Raw genomic sequence first — 19,283 nt, 5'->3', positions numbered from 1 at the left:
ATACCGGGATGAAGTAGACACAATATTTATGAAAAAGAAAAAACTCTCTGTGTTTCAATTTCTTCTCTCCCTGATGCTTCATTGGGATATTTACTTTATATGGGAGATATTTTTGGATACTGAAAGAGCTGAAGCCTGATCGCAATGCTTAGTGGCTGGGCCATTTTTTTCTACCGTGATAGCCACCATTAAAGAATGGGGCTTAACTGCATACACAGATTTTCTAATAATCTAATCAGTCCTCTTTTCTGCCTACTAAAGTGGAGATAATAATGAGTAAAGAATCTATATCTTGGAGAGATTGTATATTTAGCATTTGAAGACGCCTGAAAAGTCAAGTCACTGTGATGAATCAAGCATCTTGTCTAGTTTTTATCTTCCTGTTAATGTCTAAAAAAAAAAAAAAAAAACCTTAAAAAGGTAATCAAGTAGGATAAGAAAAGATGGGTTAAAGTTCAGGAAAGGAGCTAAAGAAAAATATGGTTGAAATAAATGGAAATTTCCTATGTGAGCAATAGCAACTTAGTCAAGGAAAAGGGGCAACTCAGCTGCACGGGGGCTGACAGCTCACCTTTGCTTGAAAAATGCATTGCTCTAGTTCAAGATGTACATTGCTCCCAGGCTCCTTCTAGCTTGGTTAGGATACCATCAAACAAGTTTTTTAAATATTCAACAGCTTTTTTAGGTTGAGTTATTCAATTTTCAAATAAATCAATTTTCTACATTTGTTAATGTGTTTAAAAGTAATAAAATATAGACATTCATTTTTTATTATAAAAACTGATACAGAATTCTACAGTGTCTTCCATTTGAAATAATAAAGGCATCTTGAAATTTTAATTTTAATACTATAACAGTAAATGTAAAATGGTAATATTTCAATCTTATAAGAGTTTTAGGTGTCAGCAAAAGTAGCTTTTTGTTATGTTATCAAAGATCATCAACCTCCCTTCTTTATTAAGAAGTAAGTGTGGGAATGACTTCACCACGTTTCCAAACAAATGTATATATAGTTACGTCAATTCTTTATATATCCTGCCATACCCCTAAATTACTGAATGTGCCTTCACTGTTCTAGATCTCCCTGATCCGCCGCATTTTTCAGTTGTCACAGTAGGACAAGTGTGTCATTAGACTTATTAATAGGTAAATTACCTCAGCCTTAATCATTGTATTCACATATTTACAATATAAAACAAGGCAAGTGTGTTTTTATTTCTTTTCCACAAGAAAAGCTCACAACCCCATTTCCATTAAGATATGTTCAATCAGTAATATAATAAATGCATATTTTTGAATTAAATATTCCATATTTTACAAAGTCTTTGCAAGCATGACAAGACAGTTCAGGCAGGTTTACAATGCCTACCCAAAGTTAATTTTCACCAAAATGTGTGAGAAAAATTAATTTTCTTGGTTTTTACATTGTGAAAAGCCTATCTACTTCCTCTGCCATGTTTCTGAGTTTGACATCATTTATTCTAGGTTATTAATAGTTCCTTCTCTCCAACCAATATAAATTTTTAAAAACTATAATTTAGAAGAAAACGGTGTTATATGTTCAACCACCACGCAAAGATTATTATATGCTGATTTTTTAATTTCAAAAAGAGCACTGAATATTGCATTTCTAATGTTTTACTTACCACAAATTAGTGAAATGAATACATTACTTTGATAAAGTATCTAAATAATAAAAGAAATCTAGTGATAAAAAAACTCTAAGATTCAGACACAATTCATTTGTTTTATTTTAATCCATCTATTATTCCAAATTATAAGACATACATATACTTAAGTAAGTATATGTATAAGACATACATAAACTTATTTGAAAAAGCTCACAGGGCTTTTGTACAATATATCACCACATCCAAGCTTATAATTTTGTTTTTAAAAGTTATTTAAGGTTCTGAGCACTAATCCAAGTTGCATGTTCCCAGCCAGATGAGAAAAGCCAGTATTTCACAGGTCCCTGGGGAAAGTACATGGGAGGTTCTTGCCTCAGTAGTAGGAGTAATTAACCCTAGGTTTAGGGTTACTCTGGGCCTGCCTAATAAATTTTGAAAGCAGGACCTGAAAGAATCAACCTATTTATAAGAACTTAACATCTTCAGAATAAACCTGAAGAATATTTACAGAAATATAAAAATATAGAGCACCCAACATAATAAAATGCACAAAGTGTGACAGCTAATCAAGAGTTACCAACATGCAAAGAAGCAGGAAAATGGGCCCATCTGAGGGTCACCATTGAAACCAACCCAGAACTAGCACAGATGAGAGAATCAGCAGAGGACATTAAAAGAGTTATTATAACTTTACTCCAGGTGTTCAAATAGTTAAATAGAGATATAAGAGATATAAAAAGATCCTAATCAAACTTCCAGAGGTAAAAACTACCATGTCTGAAATGAAAAATACCATGCATGGGATTAATAGCAGATTAAACATTGCAGAATAATAGTGAACTTGAAGCCATAGCAACAGAAACTATTCAAAATAAAATACAGAGAGAAAATGAAATTTAAAAATTAACAGAGTATCGGGGAGCTGTGACATAACCTCAGGCAGCCTAATGAACTTGAAATTGGAGTCCCCAAAGGGAAAGGAGAGAGAAGGGACTTGGAAAAATATATTTCAAAAAATAATTATGATTTTAGATGAAATTTGATGAAATCTATAAACCTATGGGTCCAAGAAGGTCAACAAATGCCAAACACAAGAGGTATGAAGAAAATTACAAGTCACATCATAACCAAACTGCTTAAAATCAGTGGTAAGGAGACAATCTTAAAACCAGCCAGAAAAAAAAAAAAAAAAAAGGCATATAATCTTCACAAGAACAAAGGAAGGAGAGTAACAGATTTCTCATTAGGAGCAATTCATGGTAGAAGACAGTCCAGCAACATCTTTAACTAACTGAACTTAAAAACAAACAAACAAACAAAAACCTGTCAAACTAGACATCTATAACCAAAGAAATGATTTTTCAAAATGAAGGCATCCTAAAGACTTTTTCAGATACACAAAAGTTGAAAGAATTCACACCCAGCAGACCCACACTACCAAATAAAACAAAACAAAACAAAACAAAAGCCAACCAACCAAACAAAAAACCTTAAAGGAATTCCTTTAGCCCAAAGGTAAATTATACCACATAAAAATATGCAACCACTTAACAGTTCTGAGAAGTGCATCAGAAATAGTGACTTTTCCTAATCATTTATATCCCTTTAATAGATTAACTCTTTAAACAAAAATGATATACTGTATTATGGAGTTTTTAGCATATGTACAAGTAAAATGTATGCTAACAACACAAAAGCTAGGATGGGAGAAATGAAATTATTCTACTGTAAACACTCTCATGTTAAATGTGAAGTGGTAAAATTCACTTGAAGGTAGACTCTGATAAATTAAGATTATAATATGAACCCCAAAGAAACCACTAAAATAATCAAAGAGTTAATAATAATAATAATAATACCACCACAGTAGGGAAATAAAATGTAATCATAAGACTACTCTTTATCCAATAGAAGGCAGACAATGACAAAACTGGGAACGAAAAACAGATAGGACAAATAGAAAACAAAATGGTAAGATGATAGTTTTAGGCCGAACCACATCGATAACCACATTAAACTAAATGATGTAGGGCGCCTGGGTGGCTCAGTTGGTTAAGCGACTGCCTTCGGCTCAGGTCATGATCCTGGAGTCCCTGGATCGAGTCCCGCATCGGGCTCCCTGCTCGGCGGGGAGTCTGCTTCTCCCTCTGGCCCTCCCCCCTCTCATGTGCTCTCTCTCATTCTCTCTCTCTCAAATAAATAAATAAAATCTTTAAAAATAAATAAATAAATAAATAAAAATAAATAAATGATGTAAATATCCTCAAAAATGGCAGAAGCCATCAGCATCATTCACCATTTGAGAAATCCAAATTAAAAACACAATCTCTATACACCTATTAGTATAGGGAAAACAAAAACCAAACAACAAAAACACTGGGGAAGGTGCAGTCTTTGATGATGCAGGAGAGCAATGGAACCCTGCTAAATGCCAGTGGGAATGCAAAATGTACAGTCACTTTGGAAACAGTCTGGCAGTTTCCTCTAAAGTTAAACATACACTTAACAGTATGACCCAACAATTTCACTTCTAGGTATTTATCCATGAGAAATGAAAACTTACGTTCACATAAAAACCTACATGCAAATATTTATGTTGGCTTTATCCATAGATAGATATCATAAACTGTGAAAGAACCATATGTCTTCAAACTGGTGAGTGGATAAACGAACTGTGGTATATACATACAATGGAATGCTATTCATCAATAACATTTCATTGGTATAAGCAACAAAATGCATCAATTTTGAATGTACGAAGCTAAGTGAAAAAAGCCATACTGAAAAGCTACATACTATTATGATTCCATTTATATAATGTTCTGGAAAAGGCAAAACTAGAGACAGTGGTTGCCAGGGGGTAGGAGTGGGGTTGAAAATAAGGGGGTAGCACAAGGCAGTTTTTGTCATTGATGGAAATGTCCTGTATGTTCAATGTGATTGTCGTTATATGACTTTATGAATGTATCAAAACTCATAGAACTATATACCAAAAAGAGTACTTTTTACTGTTAAGTGTTAAAAAGCAGCTTTAGTCCAACTTTTCTCAAGAAGTCATCCCAGGTCACCTCCACTGTGAATATTCCTCTCAAGTCCCTAAGTTCAAAGGCCCTACTCTACTGGAAACGCCCTGAAGGAGAACTATGCTGTAGTGTCTATCAGAGTTTGCTACAGAGATAATTACTAGTTGAATGCAGACACAGTTTATCTGGACCATAAGGCATCACATTTTTAAAACTCACATTCCCAATAATTTGGCAGTGCTAATTCTCATTAATTGCACATTATCTGTATGGACAGATTTAAATAGGAAAAGCAACTAAACGGTTATGGCAATTATCTAGGTAATTAAACTTAGAGTATACATTTCATCCAAGCATCTGTTAGCATCCGCAGCCAGCAGGGAATGTTAAGAGTTTTGCTAACCATCCACAAAATGTGTTTTAGGTTTCTTCCCGCCCCCTCTCCCCCGAGTAGAAACAACTGCATTTAAATTTTGCAAATTTAGTAAATTTTCATTGCCTATCCACTGTTTAGATTTTACATAAAAATTGAAATTACATGCATGCTTATTTTTTGCTCTATAGCATATTCTAATTAATTTACCCTATTTTTTCCTTATTAACCAATGAATGAACTGTGTACAATAGCTGTCTATGCAAAAATGATTAAGAAGAAAAAAAAAAAGAAGACAGAGTCGCATATAATAGTGGATACATCTGTCTGCCTTTTTCCCCTTTCCTTTCCCCTTATAACAAGGGACTTTTTAAAAGGGAGAAATGCATGGAGAAAGCAACCACTGTCTGTAGGCTCACCAACAACCTGTATCAAGGTGTGACCATCATGTGCTGAGGTGGATGTTCCTTCCTCCTTGATGTTCCTTCTATGAATATAGAACAGGGAAAATGTTTACTGTGCAGATAGCTTTCTATGCATCGATAGTCAGTATTTATGATAAGCAAGCATTGGGGGGAAGAAAAAGCACCAAAATGCCTAACAATAAAGGAAAGACTAATTTGAATATTCTCCAAAAGGTGGAATATAATGGCAGCCATTAATTTATATTTTGGAAGAAAAAAATGCTTCTAATCAGGTCCATGGTATGGCACAGCTCCAAGTACATTATGTTCACCTTGTTATCTACGTGAACAGTGATGCCAGTACCTCCTGCAGTGAATAAACTGCACGATCCTACACAGAAAGCCAGCTTATAATTTAATGTAAATAATTAGATTCATGATTCACTTGTAACATGTGTGATGATAAGTAAGCATGACAAAATATTAACAGTGACAGCTCCCGGTTGTAGCATTACATTTGAATTAAATTTTCCAAATACTCCATAATGGGAATAAATCACGACATTAGTTAGTTAGTAAAAAAAGTGTTTATTACTATCAAAATAAGAGCAACTAAAAGAAAAGAAAACAACAACACTAAAAACCCAAGAAAAGTCTGGCTTCAAATCATTGCGAAGGCACTTTTCCGCTGAGAAATCTTAGACTTGCTATATAAAGCCTCTCAGTTTCTGTTCCTTTACTAATAAAACCAAGAAAATACTTACCTCAGAGAGGTGTTGCAAAGGTTGCAAAAGCAGTGTCTGGGATGTAGTAAATCTAAACACCCTTAACCACTATTATTCATCTTGAAAATGGTTTACTAAGTGTTGAAACTCTTCAACTAAATGCAATGCTAAATAACTAGGGCAGTTAACAGGAAGTAAGTAAGGCATTCGGGGCAAAGCTACAAAATTGTTGATTTAAATATTTAATTAATTTGAAAAAGGACAAAATGTCTAAAGTTATACATCAACCCTCCATGATATATTGGAGTAAATTACTTAAGAGGTTACTACAATGTTCAATCTCAAGTTGTCTTATCAGGCAAAATATTATATTATAGCGATCCAGAACAATAAATACAACCACTTAAAAAAAACCTAACTTACCCCAAAATCGTTCGAAGTATTCAGATCTTGAAAAATCTGAATTTGAGTGATCCAGCTTAGCTATTCATTCATTGCCTTCATTCACAGGTTAACTGCATCAGCCAATCAAAATTATATTGAGGGTTTTTTTTTTGTTGTTAAATCAATACCCAACTTCAGTAAGATAAATTACAAGCCAATCTACTTTTTTTTTTTTAAGATTTTATTTATTTATTTGACAGAGAGAGACACAGCAGAGAGGGAACACAAGCAGGGGGAGTGGGAGAGGGAGAAGCAGGCTTCCCACCGAGCAGGGAGCCCGATATGGGGCTCGATCCCAGGACCCTAGGATCATGACCTGAGCTGAAGGCAGACGCTTAACGAGTGAGCCACCCAGGCTCCCCCAAGCCAATCTACTTTTAATTAATGTTTTGCCTGATTTATCAAAATATTTTCAGTCTTTCTGTAGTGTCCTGTTATTTTTTTCACCTTACAGGTAATATTATCTTCTCTGGTAATACTACCTTTAACATTCTTCATCCTACTCTTAATATATAAACTTTGATCAGGGACCCTGGGTGGCTCAGTCGTTAAGCATCTGCCTTCGGCTCAGGTCATGATCCCAGCGTCCTGGGATCGAGCCCCACATCGGGCTCTCTGCTTGGCGGGAAGCCTGCTTCTCCCTCTCCCACTCCCCCCTGCTTATGTTCCCTCTCTCTGTCAAATAAATAAAATCTTAAAATATATATATATATATATATGTATATATATAAACTGATTGAATTTGGTCCCATCTTGTCACAGAGTAAGCATAAATCAAAGGACTTATTTCCCTGGCCAATCAGAATAATCTACTTCCCTGGCCACAGTATGAGGTTCAAAGGTATGCACTTGCCCAGTCAAAGTCAGTGACATGCAAAGAGACTTTAAAACTTTCTCCACCCATCCTCATGGGATTTGAATTTGGAATCAAGTAGCAGCCAAGTTGGTATTGGGACGAAGCAATGTGAATGGCAAAGCCAAGAGCTAGCACAGAAGTGCACTTGGTGCTTTGAATGCAGCTAAGCCAGGAGCCATTATCTTCTATGGGATTTTCAGATACATCTGGCTACGTGTCCCCTTTATCTTTCGGGATTTGTGGTTGGATTTTCTGTCTTTTGTAGTAGTAAGAGTTTGCTTGTTTTTCTGCTATACAACATCATGCCTATAGTAAATAATACTGCACTTTAAAATTTGTTGAGAGTAAATCTCATGTTAAATGCTCTTACCACAAAACAATAATAAAAAAAAAGATGGTTAGACAATATAGGGTGGGGGACAAGGGGGTGGGAGTTGGCCTCTTGCTTCACCTCTGAGCAGCAGGGGAAAGTTCTTTAATGAATAAACTATTCTGTGAAACAGGTAAGGTGGTGGTTTAATGTTTTGCCTTAATTGGTAAATGTCCATAGCTATTAGAAAGTGTATTTTGGGGGCGCCTGGGTGGCTCAGTCGTTAAGCGTCTGCCTTCGGCTCAGGTCATGATCCCAGGGTCCTGGGATCGAGCCCCGCATCGGGCTCCCTGCTCGGCAGGAAGCCTGCTTCTCCCTCTCCCACTCCCCCTGCTTGTGTTCCCTCTCTCGCTGTGTCTCTCTCTGTCAAATAAATGAATAAAATCTTTAAAAAAAAAAAGTGTATTTTGTTTACATCCTCAGACTAAAGAGGAAACTTTTTATTTTCTCTTTCCATATATAATATAGAGGGAGAAGACTTTATTCTGAGACAATATGAATTCTTTACATTTAAGTACCAGAAACAGAAGATATAAAATTACAACCTCTAAATTTCTCTGTTTATACTCACCTTCCTTATGCTCAGAGAGGTATTAATGGGGGAGACTAAGGGGATATGATGGTGCAAAAAGCTTGGCCCCTTTAAAACTTAGCTTTTGGGAACTACAAATATATTTTGCATTCTTACGATTAGTAGAGGCTTTTCATCTTTAAGATAATAAATACAAGGGGTGGGGAATAAATAAATATTGTCTTAAAAAGGTAATAAATACAGAGATCAGTTGAAGAATAAAAATCTTGAGCTCTAGTCCTTCAAACATGACCCCCTTATGTGTGTCTGTCTGTCTGTCTCTCTCTGGTATACTTTGGTGGGGAATGATGTTGCTAATATTCCTAGCTGAAAATTTCCATATATTTTGTATTTTTTTGTAGGTATTTCAATCAAAGACAAAGAACAGTAAAATTATTCCTAGATTTTTTCCATTATAATGACATCTTACTTAGTGATTTTTGAGTGACTATTTTCATGCCAAAAGTTACAAAATAATTTTCACTTCAAAGAATCTTTCTAATTCTCCTCTTTTTATTTTTTTAATTTTTAAAAAGACTTCATTTATTTATTTTAAAGAAAAAGAGAGAACAAACAGGGAGAGGGATGGGGGGAGAGGGAGAAGCAGGATCCCTGCTGATCAGGGAGCCTGATGTGGGGCTTGATCCCAGGACCCCAGGATCATGACCTGAGCCGAAGGTAGAGGCTTAACCAACTGAGCCACCCAGGTGCCCCCCAATTCTCCTCTTTTGTTATAGACCTTGTCTAAATGCATATTCTTATAATTTATTATTTTTATTCTCCAAAAATTCTTATTTACTATGTGCAACATTCATAGAAAGGTAATTAGGGAATCAAACATATAAATACAAAAACATAAAGAGAAGTAAAAAGAAAGCTCCACTGTCAGCTAAAGAAGAGAGATTTCTAGCAATCCACAAACCCATTGCTATTGGCTCTCAGTTGAAACTCATGGTTGGAACAAACCACATGTCACATATCCAAATAGACAAATGGTCAACTCATTAAAGAGGTCTTAGTGGTTCTTAGTGCTTTCACAGAGGTGTTTTTGTGGGAATATGAATCCTGCCATGGTGAACATGTACATCAATACTGTGGGGACAAGGATAGTAGGAAAACCTCTTCAGTTATGAGAACATGGAACTAAGAAAAGCATATTAAATAGACTAAGAAAAATACCGCTGGAGTCTATCATCTTCAAAAAAACCCATCAAGTCATGATGTGGAATGGAGATATTTGTGATATAACAGACAAACCAAGACATATGATGGTAAAATTAAAATGTAGAGTCAGATTTTCCTCATGCTGTTATTGTACATATGCTAGAGCTTCACTTCTGTCAATATATTCTTGGGGTTGAATTTCCAGTGATATGTAGAATCTTAGATACAATAAATGAAAATGGGCTTTTTTTCTCTTCCCAAATAAAAATAAATTTAAGAGAAAGAGAAAAATCATTGAAAGTCATGATGACTTCTATCTTCTATGACCATATGCCTCGTTATAGAGTTTTCAGCCACTGAACCCCATCTAAAGAATTGTATAAAAGGAATCTCAACCACTCTGTAAATATATATGTATATATAAGAAATTATCAATCAACTTCTAAGGCAGATACTTGTCTCATTTTTTTTTTCATTTTTATTGTGTCTAATGAAATGATTGTGTTTTTTCTTTGCTTAGGTGATGTGATTCCAAACTAAGTTTCATTCAAACTAATTTTCATTTTTAAAAAAGTGCATCTTGCACCTTTTAGATATTCTAACATTTATGTAAAATATAATCTGAAATACACAATAAACAGATATTTGAATACATAAACTTTTTTTTTTTAAAGATTTTATTTATTTATTTGACAGAGACACAGCAAGAGAGGGAACACAAGCAGGGGGAGTGGGAGAGGGAGAAGCAGGCTCCCCGCGGAGCAGGGAGCCCTATGTGGGGCTCGATCCCAGGACCCTGGGACCACGACCCGAGCCAAAGGCAGACGCTTATCGACTGAGCTACCCAGGTGCCCCTTGAATACATAAACTTTTAAAACATTTCTTAGCAGACCAATATTTTCAAGTTTAAAAGATTATAAACTGAAATCAAAATTTATTTTTCTTACCTTTCTGGATATGTAAGTGACTGTAACATGATACGCTGGATTTTGTATCTGCCTGTGATAAATTGCCAATGTGAGCTCTGAGAATATGCCAAACCAATGCTTGAAATATTTACAACATCATTTAAAAATTGAGCAAGAATCTTGACTTCTTGGAGCTCATTAAATGATCTGTTCTTCCTAAAGAGAGAATTTAATATGCTCAGCATATTAGTAAAATATAATTTAACTCTAAAGTCAATGTAATGTTAACAATGCAGGATAGAAAGAATAAACTTAAAGGAAAAAGGCCAAACAATAACATATTTGTTAAAGTATTTATTAAAATAATTTAAAATACAACCCAGCAATTGCACTACTAGGTATTTACCCAAAGGATACAAACATAGTGATCCAAAGGGGCACTTGCACCCCAATGTTTATAGCAACAATGTCCACAATAGCCAAACTATGGAAAAAGCCCAGATGTCCATCAACAGATGAATGGATAAAGAAGATGTGGTGTGTGTGTGTATAATATATTACATATATATATATGTATACATATATATATATATGTATACACACACAATGGAATATTACTCAGCCATCACAAAAAATTAAATCTGACCTTTTGCAATGACATGGATAGAACTAGAGGGTATTATGCAAAGTGAAATAAGTCAATCACAGAAAGACAATCATCATATGATCTCACTCATATGTGGAATTTAAGAAACAAAACAGAGGATCATAGGGGAAGGGAGGGAAAAATAAAATAAGACGAATCAGAGAGGGAGACAAACCATAAGAGACTCTTAACTACAGGAAACAAACTGAGGGTTGCTGAGGGGGAGGGGGTAACTGGGTGATGGACATTAAGGAGGGCACGTGATGTAATGAGCACTGGGTGTTATATGCAACTGATGAATCACTGAACTTTACCTCTAAACTAATAATATACTAATTAATTAATTAATTGAATTTAAATAAAATAAAAATTTTTAAAAACTAATTTAAAATAAGTTAAAACAAAATTAAAAAATAATACGTGCGTCTCCATACAAAATTATTTGGGGGTATTTTTTTGAGAAAAATGTGGGACATCTTGTCTTTCTGACTTGGGTATCTAGATTGTACATTTAAGATAAGAGAAGTCCTAGGTGCCTGGGTGGCTCAGTTGGTTAAGCGACTGCCTTCGACTCAGGTCATGATCCTGGAGTCCCGGGATCGAGTCCCACATCGGGCTCCCTGCTCAGCGGGGAGTCTGCTTCTCCCTCTGACCCTCCCCCTTCTCATGCTCTCTTTCTCATCCTCTCTCTCAAATAAATAAATAAAATCTTTAAAAAAAAAAAAAAAGATTAGAGAAGTCCCCTTATGCGTCTTTGTTTAGACACCTGAACAACTACCATAGTTCCCTGAATGGGCTGGATACTCAAATAATAATTCTTCATTGTTCTGTGCCATTTTACCAAATATTTGTGAATTAAAGGAATAATTATAAAAGCCTCAGATTCAAAAGGAAAAAATAAAGGTAGAATTTAATAAGTACAATTTTCTGAGCATTTACAGTGCATCCAGAACTGTAATAAAGTTTGACCTACTTGACCTTATTTAACTATCTTAACAACTCCCTTTATTAGGTACTATTAGTATTGCCATTAACAGATGAGAAAACTGAATATCAGAGCATATAAGAGCCTTTCCTAAGCTAGTGAATGCAAAGCCAGAATGCAAACACAGTCATGTCAATGTTCTTCATCACTCTACTCAAATTCCTCATCCTTGTTTGCCAGAAGTATGGGGGCCTGGAGTGGGTTAGATCAATATGAATCTGCTTAACTACCAAGGGAACTCCAAAGAAGGAAAAGGAGGAGGAGGAGCAGGATAAGTAAGAGGAGGAGGAAAGAAAAGGAGGGAGAGTGGGAGGAAGGGGGAGAGGAGAGGAGGAAGCAAGGGAAGAAGAGAGAAGAGAAGAAAAAGGAAGAGGAAAGAAAAAAAACATCTATTGTACTGGGGCACATGGGTGGCTCAGTCAGTTAAGCCTCTGACTCTTGATTTCAGTTCAGGTCATGATCTCAAGGTCGTGGGATCGAGCCCTGTGTGGGGCTCCACGCTCAGCAGAGTCTGCCTGAGATTCTCTTTCCCTCTGCCCCTGCTCTCACTCTCTCCCTCTCTCTCTCTCAAATAAATAAACAAATCTTTAAAAAAATCTGTTGTATTAATTTCCTCCTTCAAGGCAGCAATGATTTGCTTGAGCAAAGGCAACAATCACACGTAGAACAGATGAAGAGTATGTTCAACACTTGTGCCATCTTACATTTTTTCCCACCTTTTCCTCCTCTTGAGTCTTCAAAACAGCTAGGCCCAAAAAAAGGTTGTCATCACACTCCTCAAAGCCCATTTCTGCTCCTTCCAGGCACTATTACTCCTCCTCTCTCACGGAATATAGCATCAATGATCATATCTCTAATTTCTATCCAAGACCTTATCTGGGTTTCTCAGAGATACTTCAAAGTCAGTATGTCCAGATGGGAATGCGCTATCTTTCCCTACAATTTCACACCCACTTTAATGATTTCAAATACCAACTGTTTGCTCATGAGCACAAAATCTCTGCCTCTAGCTGAACTCTGTCTGCTGAGATCCAGACATACATATTGACTGTTATTCATTATGTCTACTTGGATCTCTCAAGGACGTCTGCAGCTCAGTAGGTTCAAATCTAAATGACATCTTCCCCAAAAACCATCTCTCACCAAAAAACAAAAGGAAACAAAACCCAACAGTTTACAAATTTCTTTATCATTTTAAATGGCTCTACCACCTATTACCCAAGCCAGACAATTAGGATTCACCCTTGATATCCCCTCTTTTAACTCCTACTTCCAATCCATCATAAATTCCTACTGACTATACCTATGAAATATCCTGAATCTGCTTTGAATCCATCCTCAGTTTCCATCTCCACTGCAAGCACTCAGGACACCATTGTTCCTTGCCTATATTCTTACAACGACATCCTGTCTTGTCCCTCATCAACCCACTGTGATCAAATTGTTTTTCCTAAATAAAGATCCAATCCCAGCTCCAACCAGACTGCCCCAACTAAAACACTTTAGTGGTTTTCTTTTGCCCAGTGAGTAAAATAAAATCCTAGAAATGCCCTGTAAGTTCTAGTTCTTACAGAATCTAGGGGTTTACTACCTCTCTCAAAGCTCTCTTGCTTTCCCTGCCTCCATTCTAAGACATTATAAAATTCCTTCAGTTCCTAAAATGGGTTCCCTTCTCCTTCAGGATCTATGCATTTATTGACCCTTCTGCCTGGAATATAGCAAAGCAGATGAATTCCTGCTCCTCATTTAGGTCTCAACTAATATGAAATGTCCTTAGGGAAACTTTTAATGACCTCACTATCCCCTATTTTATGTTTCCATACACACTATAATTTGCTTCAAGACATTTTTCAGATTTTATTTATACATTTTTATTTATTTTTGATTACTGTTATAGCCTTCATTAAGCTGTAACTTTAATGAGGGTAGGACCACGTCTATTTTTCTCATCACAGTATCCTCAGCACTTAGCACAGTCCCTAGCTCAATGCAGAAACACATTAAAAATTGTCTGAATAGAGGAATGATGAACATTATCATTTTATTTGTATTATGTATTTGTAAAGTCTATCGGCTGCACTGGACAGAAATTATGTAAAGACAGCAATCTAATTTGTCCAGAACTGTATCCCCAATTTCTAGTACAGTTACTGGCCTATAGAAGCTTTCAAGATATTATATTAAATGATTAAATTGGTTCCTCTCCACGACCTCCTGGCTCAGTAAATGGCACCATAACTTAAATGTTTGCCTCGAAACTGGTTTCTTTCCTTCAGTTTCATATATTTAATTTATCATAAAAACACATCTATTCTAAGTCCTAAAAACAAAACAAAACAATACAAAACAAAAAACATTTCCATGAATTTAGTCCAGGCCTCCATCATCTCTCACAGAAATTATTACAACAGTCACCTCTTTGGACTTGTGCCACTCTAATCTCTCCACTACTCATCCTCTGAGGGAACCAGAATGTCCAAAATTGATACCCCCTGTTTAAATTCCTATATTGATGTATTAATATATTTGGCATCGTATTACAATGTGTGAGTAATTTTAAGTGACATAAAAAATTATTACATTGTAACATTCAGTATAAAAATCAGGATAAGATCCTAATTTTGCTAAGTGAAAAAAAATAATGCACAGAGGTATGTACAAGAAGAAAGAGGAAGGAAGTGAGGAGGTAGAGGAAGAGAAGGAGACATAGATGTAGACCAAATAGTAAATGTGAACATGCCTGGATGATGTAATTATATATGATTCTCATTTTCTACTGTATGACACATTTTTTTAGAGTGAGCAAATATTCCTTTTCAATTTTGAAAAGGGAAACAAAAGGTCATTTAAAAGTCTCTGGCTTGGGCACCTGAGTGGCTCAGTTGGTTAAGCGACTGCCTTCGGCTCAGGTCATGATCCTGGAGTCCCGGGATCAAGTCCCACATCGGGCTCCCTGCTCAGCAGGGAGTCTGCTTCTCCCTCTGACCCTCCTCCCTCTCCTGCTCTCTGTCTCTCATTCTCTCTCTCTCTCAAATAAATAAATAAAATCTTAAAAAAAATAAAATAAAAAAATAAAAGTCTCTGGCTTCCCTAGTTTCTGAAACAGTTCAAATCCCGAAGCATGACCAAAGCTATTAGCAAAGAATTATTTAATAGAAAAACAATAAAGCCTATGGCAAGGCTTAAATGGAGAGATTTGCCATGAATATATCATCCATGTTTTATATTCCTTCATGAAAAATGCACGAAGTCAAGTATGTGGATAAAATGCATCAATATTTCACGGTGTTCTGCATAGACAAGGATGTTTATAAAGGGAATCAAGAATCACAATTGCATTGCCTTCTGAACAAGCTGGAAACAACTTCTCTCGTACTAGTCTTTGTGCTGTTACTGAACTCTGGTACTTTCCTATTTCCATGCCTTTGAAAGCACTCTCTCTCTGCCTTGACTGCAGTCTCTCTCCTTCAAATGCTTCCTTGCTTCTTCCTCTGTACACCCACAGCACGTAAGTATTCTGCTACTACAGAACTTATTACTCAGAGCTATAAATATGCATTAGTCTCCTCCAGTTTTCTGTGACTTCCTTGAGAACAATAACAGTGCTATTTTATCTTGAATACCCATTATTTGGTGAAATGCCTGAATAAGTTCCATTGGTGCTGAATAACACTGTTGAATAAGTGGATTCAAAAACCTAAGAAAGCATGTGTCTTATAAAAATAAATAATGGATCATACACATATGTGTGTTATATGTATGCACATATATACACTATTTTAAGTGATTTAAAGCAATAAACTATTATAAAATAAATATTATTATAACACTGTCAATCAGTGCTCAAAATTAAGTGGCAACAACTTAAGTTTCTCTTAATAAAATACGGGCCTTGGGGTGCCTGGGTGGCTCAGTCATTAAGCGTCTGCCTTCGGCTCAGGTCATGATCCCAGGGTCCTGGGATCGAGCCCCGCATCGGGCTCCTTGCTCCGCGGGAAGCCTGCTTCTCCCTCTCCCACTCCCCCTGATCGTGTTCCCTCTCTCGCTGTGTCTCTCGCTGTCAAATAAATAAATAAAATCTTTAAAAAAATATATGGGCCTTGATGTAAATGAAGAATTTGAAGAATCTGAAATCCTAATTTGATTTATTTAATATTCTTCTTTGGGTGACTGAGGGGAAGTTGAAGAAAAGGAAAAAAACAAAAAGAATTGATGCTCACTCATCACCAGTTCTATCCAACTACTAAATTATCTGCAATGCCTTTAATCATTTTAAGAAAATTAAAATTTTAAGGATCTAATATTAAAAATATGTTAATCTCAATGTTTAAAAAATTTTTCCTGACTTATAACTCAGAACATTATTTCCAAGAATGGCCTTAGTATCCCATGGTGAAGTAGTCTTTATGTCACTTCAGTACATAGGTTCTCAATATTTTATCATAATATACTTCTTTTACTATTATTTTTCTTTGTGGATTTCAAGGTTTTAAAGATTTATCTACAAAACAAACTTCATTTATTATGAGATATGACTACTTTTTATATTTTAATATCATTTTAGATTTTAAACAAAGGTTCATAATAATCCTGTAAAATTACATACATCACTTCCATTGTTTGCAATGCTGATGTGCAAATATATAAGCATGCAGAGACTTTTCCCTGGTTCGCTTTAGTGGTTGAACAAGTTTGGGCATCACGATGTATGCAAGTCTGAAGCCCATCACGCATCAGATTTAGTCAATTCAGGTACTGTAACCACCTAGACTATGACAATGGTAAAAACTGGATATATCAACTATGCTTCCTGAAATTCTAAAGAGGTCATCAGTAATCAGTCTAAACTTAAACCAAATTGTTCTGAGTCCAGGCACAATAAAATAAAGTGTATCTTTTATTTCATCACTAGACATGGTACCAGTGAGCATTTTGAAAAGTCACATTATTTAATAGATTTCTAGAAGTCTAGCACAGCAGGTTGGAAACTACAATTTTAATAGTAGCATACACCTTCATACCATTCTTTTGTTTAACAGGAAATGAATTTCTTACTTTGAGAATTTATTAAATACACAAATGTGCATTCAACAAATTCAAGCTGAGAACATTCTTTGAGATGATTAGATAACTTAAAAAATATGTATATATACCTACACATACATATATACACAAAGAGTTAAATAGAAGATTAAGTAAAAACAAAACACTCTTCTATTATTTGTGGAATTTGTGGCTGGGAGCGGTTCTCTGGAATACTGAATTTGTGTCACTCTACTGACAGAAGTTGTTAGACATTTATTCACATCACTGTGAACACAATGTTGCCTGAAAACCAGAGAGAATTAGAAGGCAAGTAGTTTGAGAAGAAGAACACTGGAATGAGAGTTAGAATGAGAGGGAAAAAAAAGTTTCCCCTAATGTTTGTAGTTCCTAGGTGTGTATGACATAAACAAGTTAGTCGACTTCATATTCAGCATCTTCCTCCATAGAGTGAATGCGTTAGAACATACACCTGAGATTCTTTTAATATTTAACATTTTAAGGTTCAATGGATAGAAAAATTACACCATTTGTATTATATTCCAAAGTAGGTGCTCAAGAAAACAAACATTTAATTTATGAAAGAAAAAAAATACTAACTTATACTTACTCATAGAGCCTTGGCTCTTCAACCATTCCAAGCTGGTTTAATAATTTAAATGTAATATAGCCATCCTCTATAGTTTTATCCAGAACAGTTATAGTGAGAACAAAATAATAGGCTGTAAAATAAAAATATAGAATGCAATTCACATTATTATTTTTTTCCTTATTTTTGGTGCCTATGCAGATACACATGTATGTATATATGTACACAATCTAGGCACATATTATATATGCACATAATATTGAGAGCCACTCATTAGGTACATGGGTAATATATTTTACTTTTTGTCAATTTTTAACTAGACCTGAAAATGAGGAATGAAAAAGCCTGCCAGAAAGTCATAGGTATGGTGAAAAGTTGGCCAAATAATTGGAGAATACTAACTGGTCTGCAAACCAAGAAATTTCAGAATTTAGGTCAATGAAACAATTTTTCTTTTTCAATAGCACAACTAAAGAAGTAAATATGATAAGTTTCCTTAATTATCTGATGAGTAGTCCTAGGTAAAATTGCTTGACAAATATAATTCCCAATTTCACTGGTTGTTTAGGAATGCCTGTAAAATTAAGTATTTCTATAATACCAAGCTCATAATAGTTTTTATTCAAAATGCCCCAGCTAAAAATCGATATAGTAAATCTTCCAGAGGCAAGGATGCTGAACTCATCACTATACTCAATATAGTCTGAGCTATACAGCAAGTTCTGACTCCCTGTGAGGTTTTTTTTGGTTTGTTTTGTTTTTAAGCACAAGAAGAATTTATTAGGGAATATGTAGTTCAAATAATTATTGAGGTCCAGAGAACAAGGCTCTGCCAGAAACCCCACCACAGCCCAGAACTGCTTCAAGATCCCACTACTCCCACCTGCAAACAAGAGCTAGAAGATTAGCTGAGAAAACAAGTTTGAGATACTTTCATTTCTATGATGGGAAGATGTTGATGCATCTGGAGGGGAAATACCCAGACAGGGGGGCCTGGGTGGCTCAGTCGTTAAGCGTCTGCCTTCGGCTCAGGTCATGGTCCTGGGGTCCTGGGATCGAGCCCCCATCGGGCTCCCTGCTCGGCGGGAAGCCTGCTTCTCCCTCTCCCACTCCCCCTGCTTGTGTTCCCTCTCTCGCTGTGCCTCTCTCTGTCAAATAAATAAATAAAATCTTAAAAAAAAAAAAAAAAAAAGGAAAAGAAATACCCAGACAGAGGGAAGATTTAAATTCACAGCAAAGAGATATTTTTAAGTGCTCACTAGGTCTACCCCTTTTACCACTTAACATCAATATCCACTTTTCCTCCTATACTTCAAGTATGATGCCCTTATGACTTAGAGCCCATCCGCCAGTCCCAAGAACAGCCAAGTGGATACATTTTGCTGCAACCCAGTGTAAGGTGATGCCCATCCTTTTAGTTCTATGCCAATCCTGTTGTGATACTGTAACTTACGGACTAGAACATGCAGTCCATCTCCATCAGAGGTAGACACTAGTCCCTGTACTGTGAACCATCTCTTAGAAGAAAATGTATAAAAAACAGAACATGGA

At 35.7% G+C, this 19,283-nt stretch overlaps 1 protein-coding gene across 1 annotated transcript in view; it reads right to left on the bottom strand.

Annotated features, from left to right (window-relative positions):
* The window catches only part of LIPI (lipase I), a 40,734-nt gene that overhangs the window by 366 nt on the left and 21,085 nt on the right, over positions 1-19,283 (bottom strand). Inside the window, exons 7-8 of the mRNA XM_021679287.2 lie at positions 17,754-17,865; positions 10,509-10,685 (exon numbers count right to left, since the gene is read on the bottom strand). Of these exons, the coding sequence (XP_021534962.2) occupies positions 10,509-10,685; positions 17,754-17,865 (289 nt within the window). The remainder of the gene's footprint in view (positions 1-10,508; positions 10,686-17,753; positions 17,866-19,283) is intronic.

This window comes from Neomonachus schauinslandi, chromosome 1, assembly GCF_002201575.2.
Source record: "Neomonachus schauinslandi chromosome 1, ASM220157v2, whole genome shotgun sequence".
In the NCBI taxonomy this organism is placed as follows: Eukaryota; Metazoa; Chordata; class Mammalia; order Carnivora; family Phocidae; genus Neomonachus; species Neomonachus schauinslandi.
Note: the sequence above shows the minus strand (reverse complement) of the source record. Positions and strands in the feature narration are given on the sequence as shown.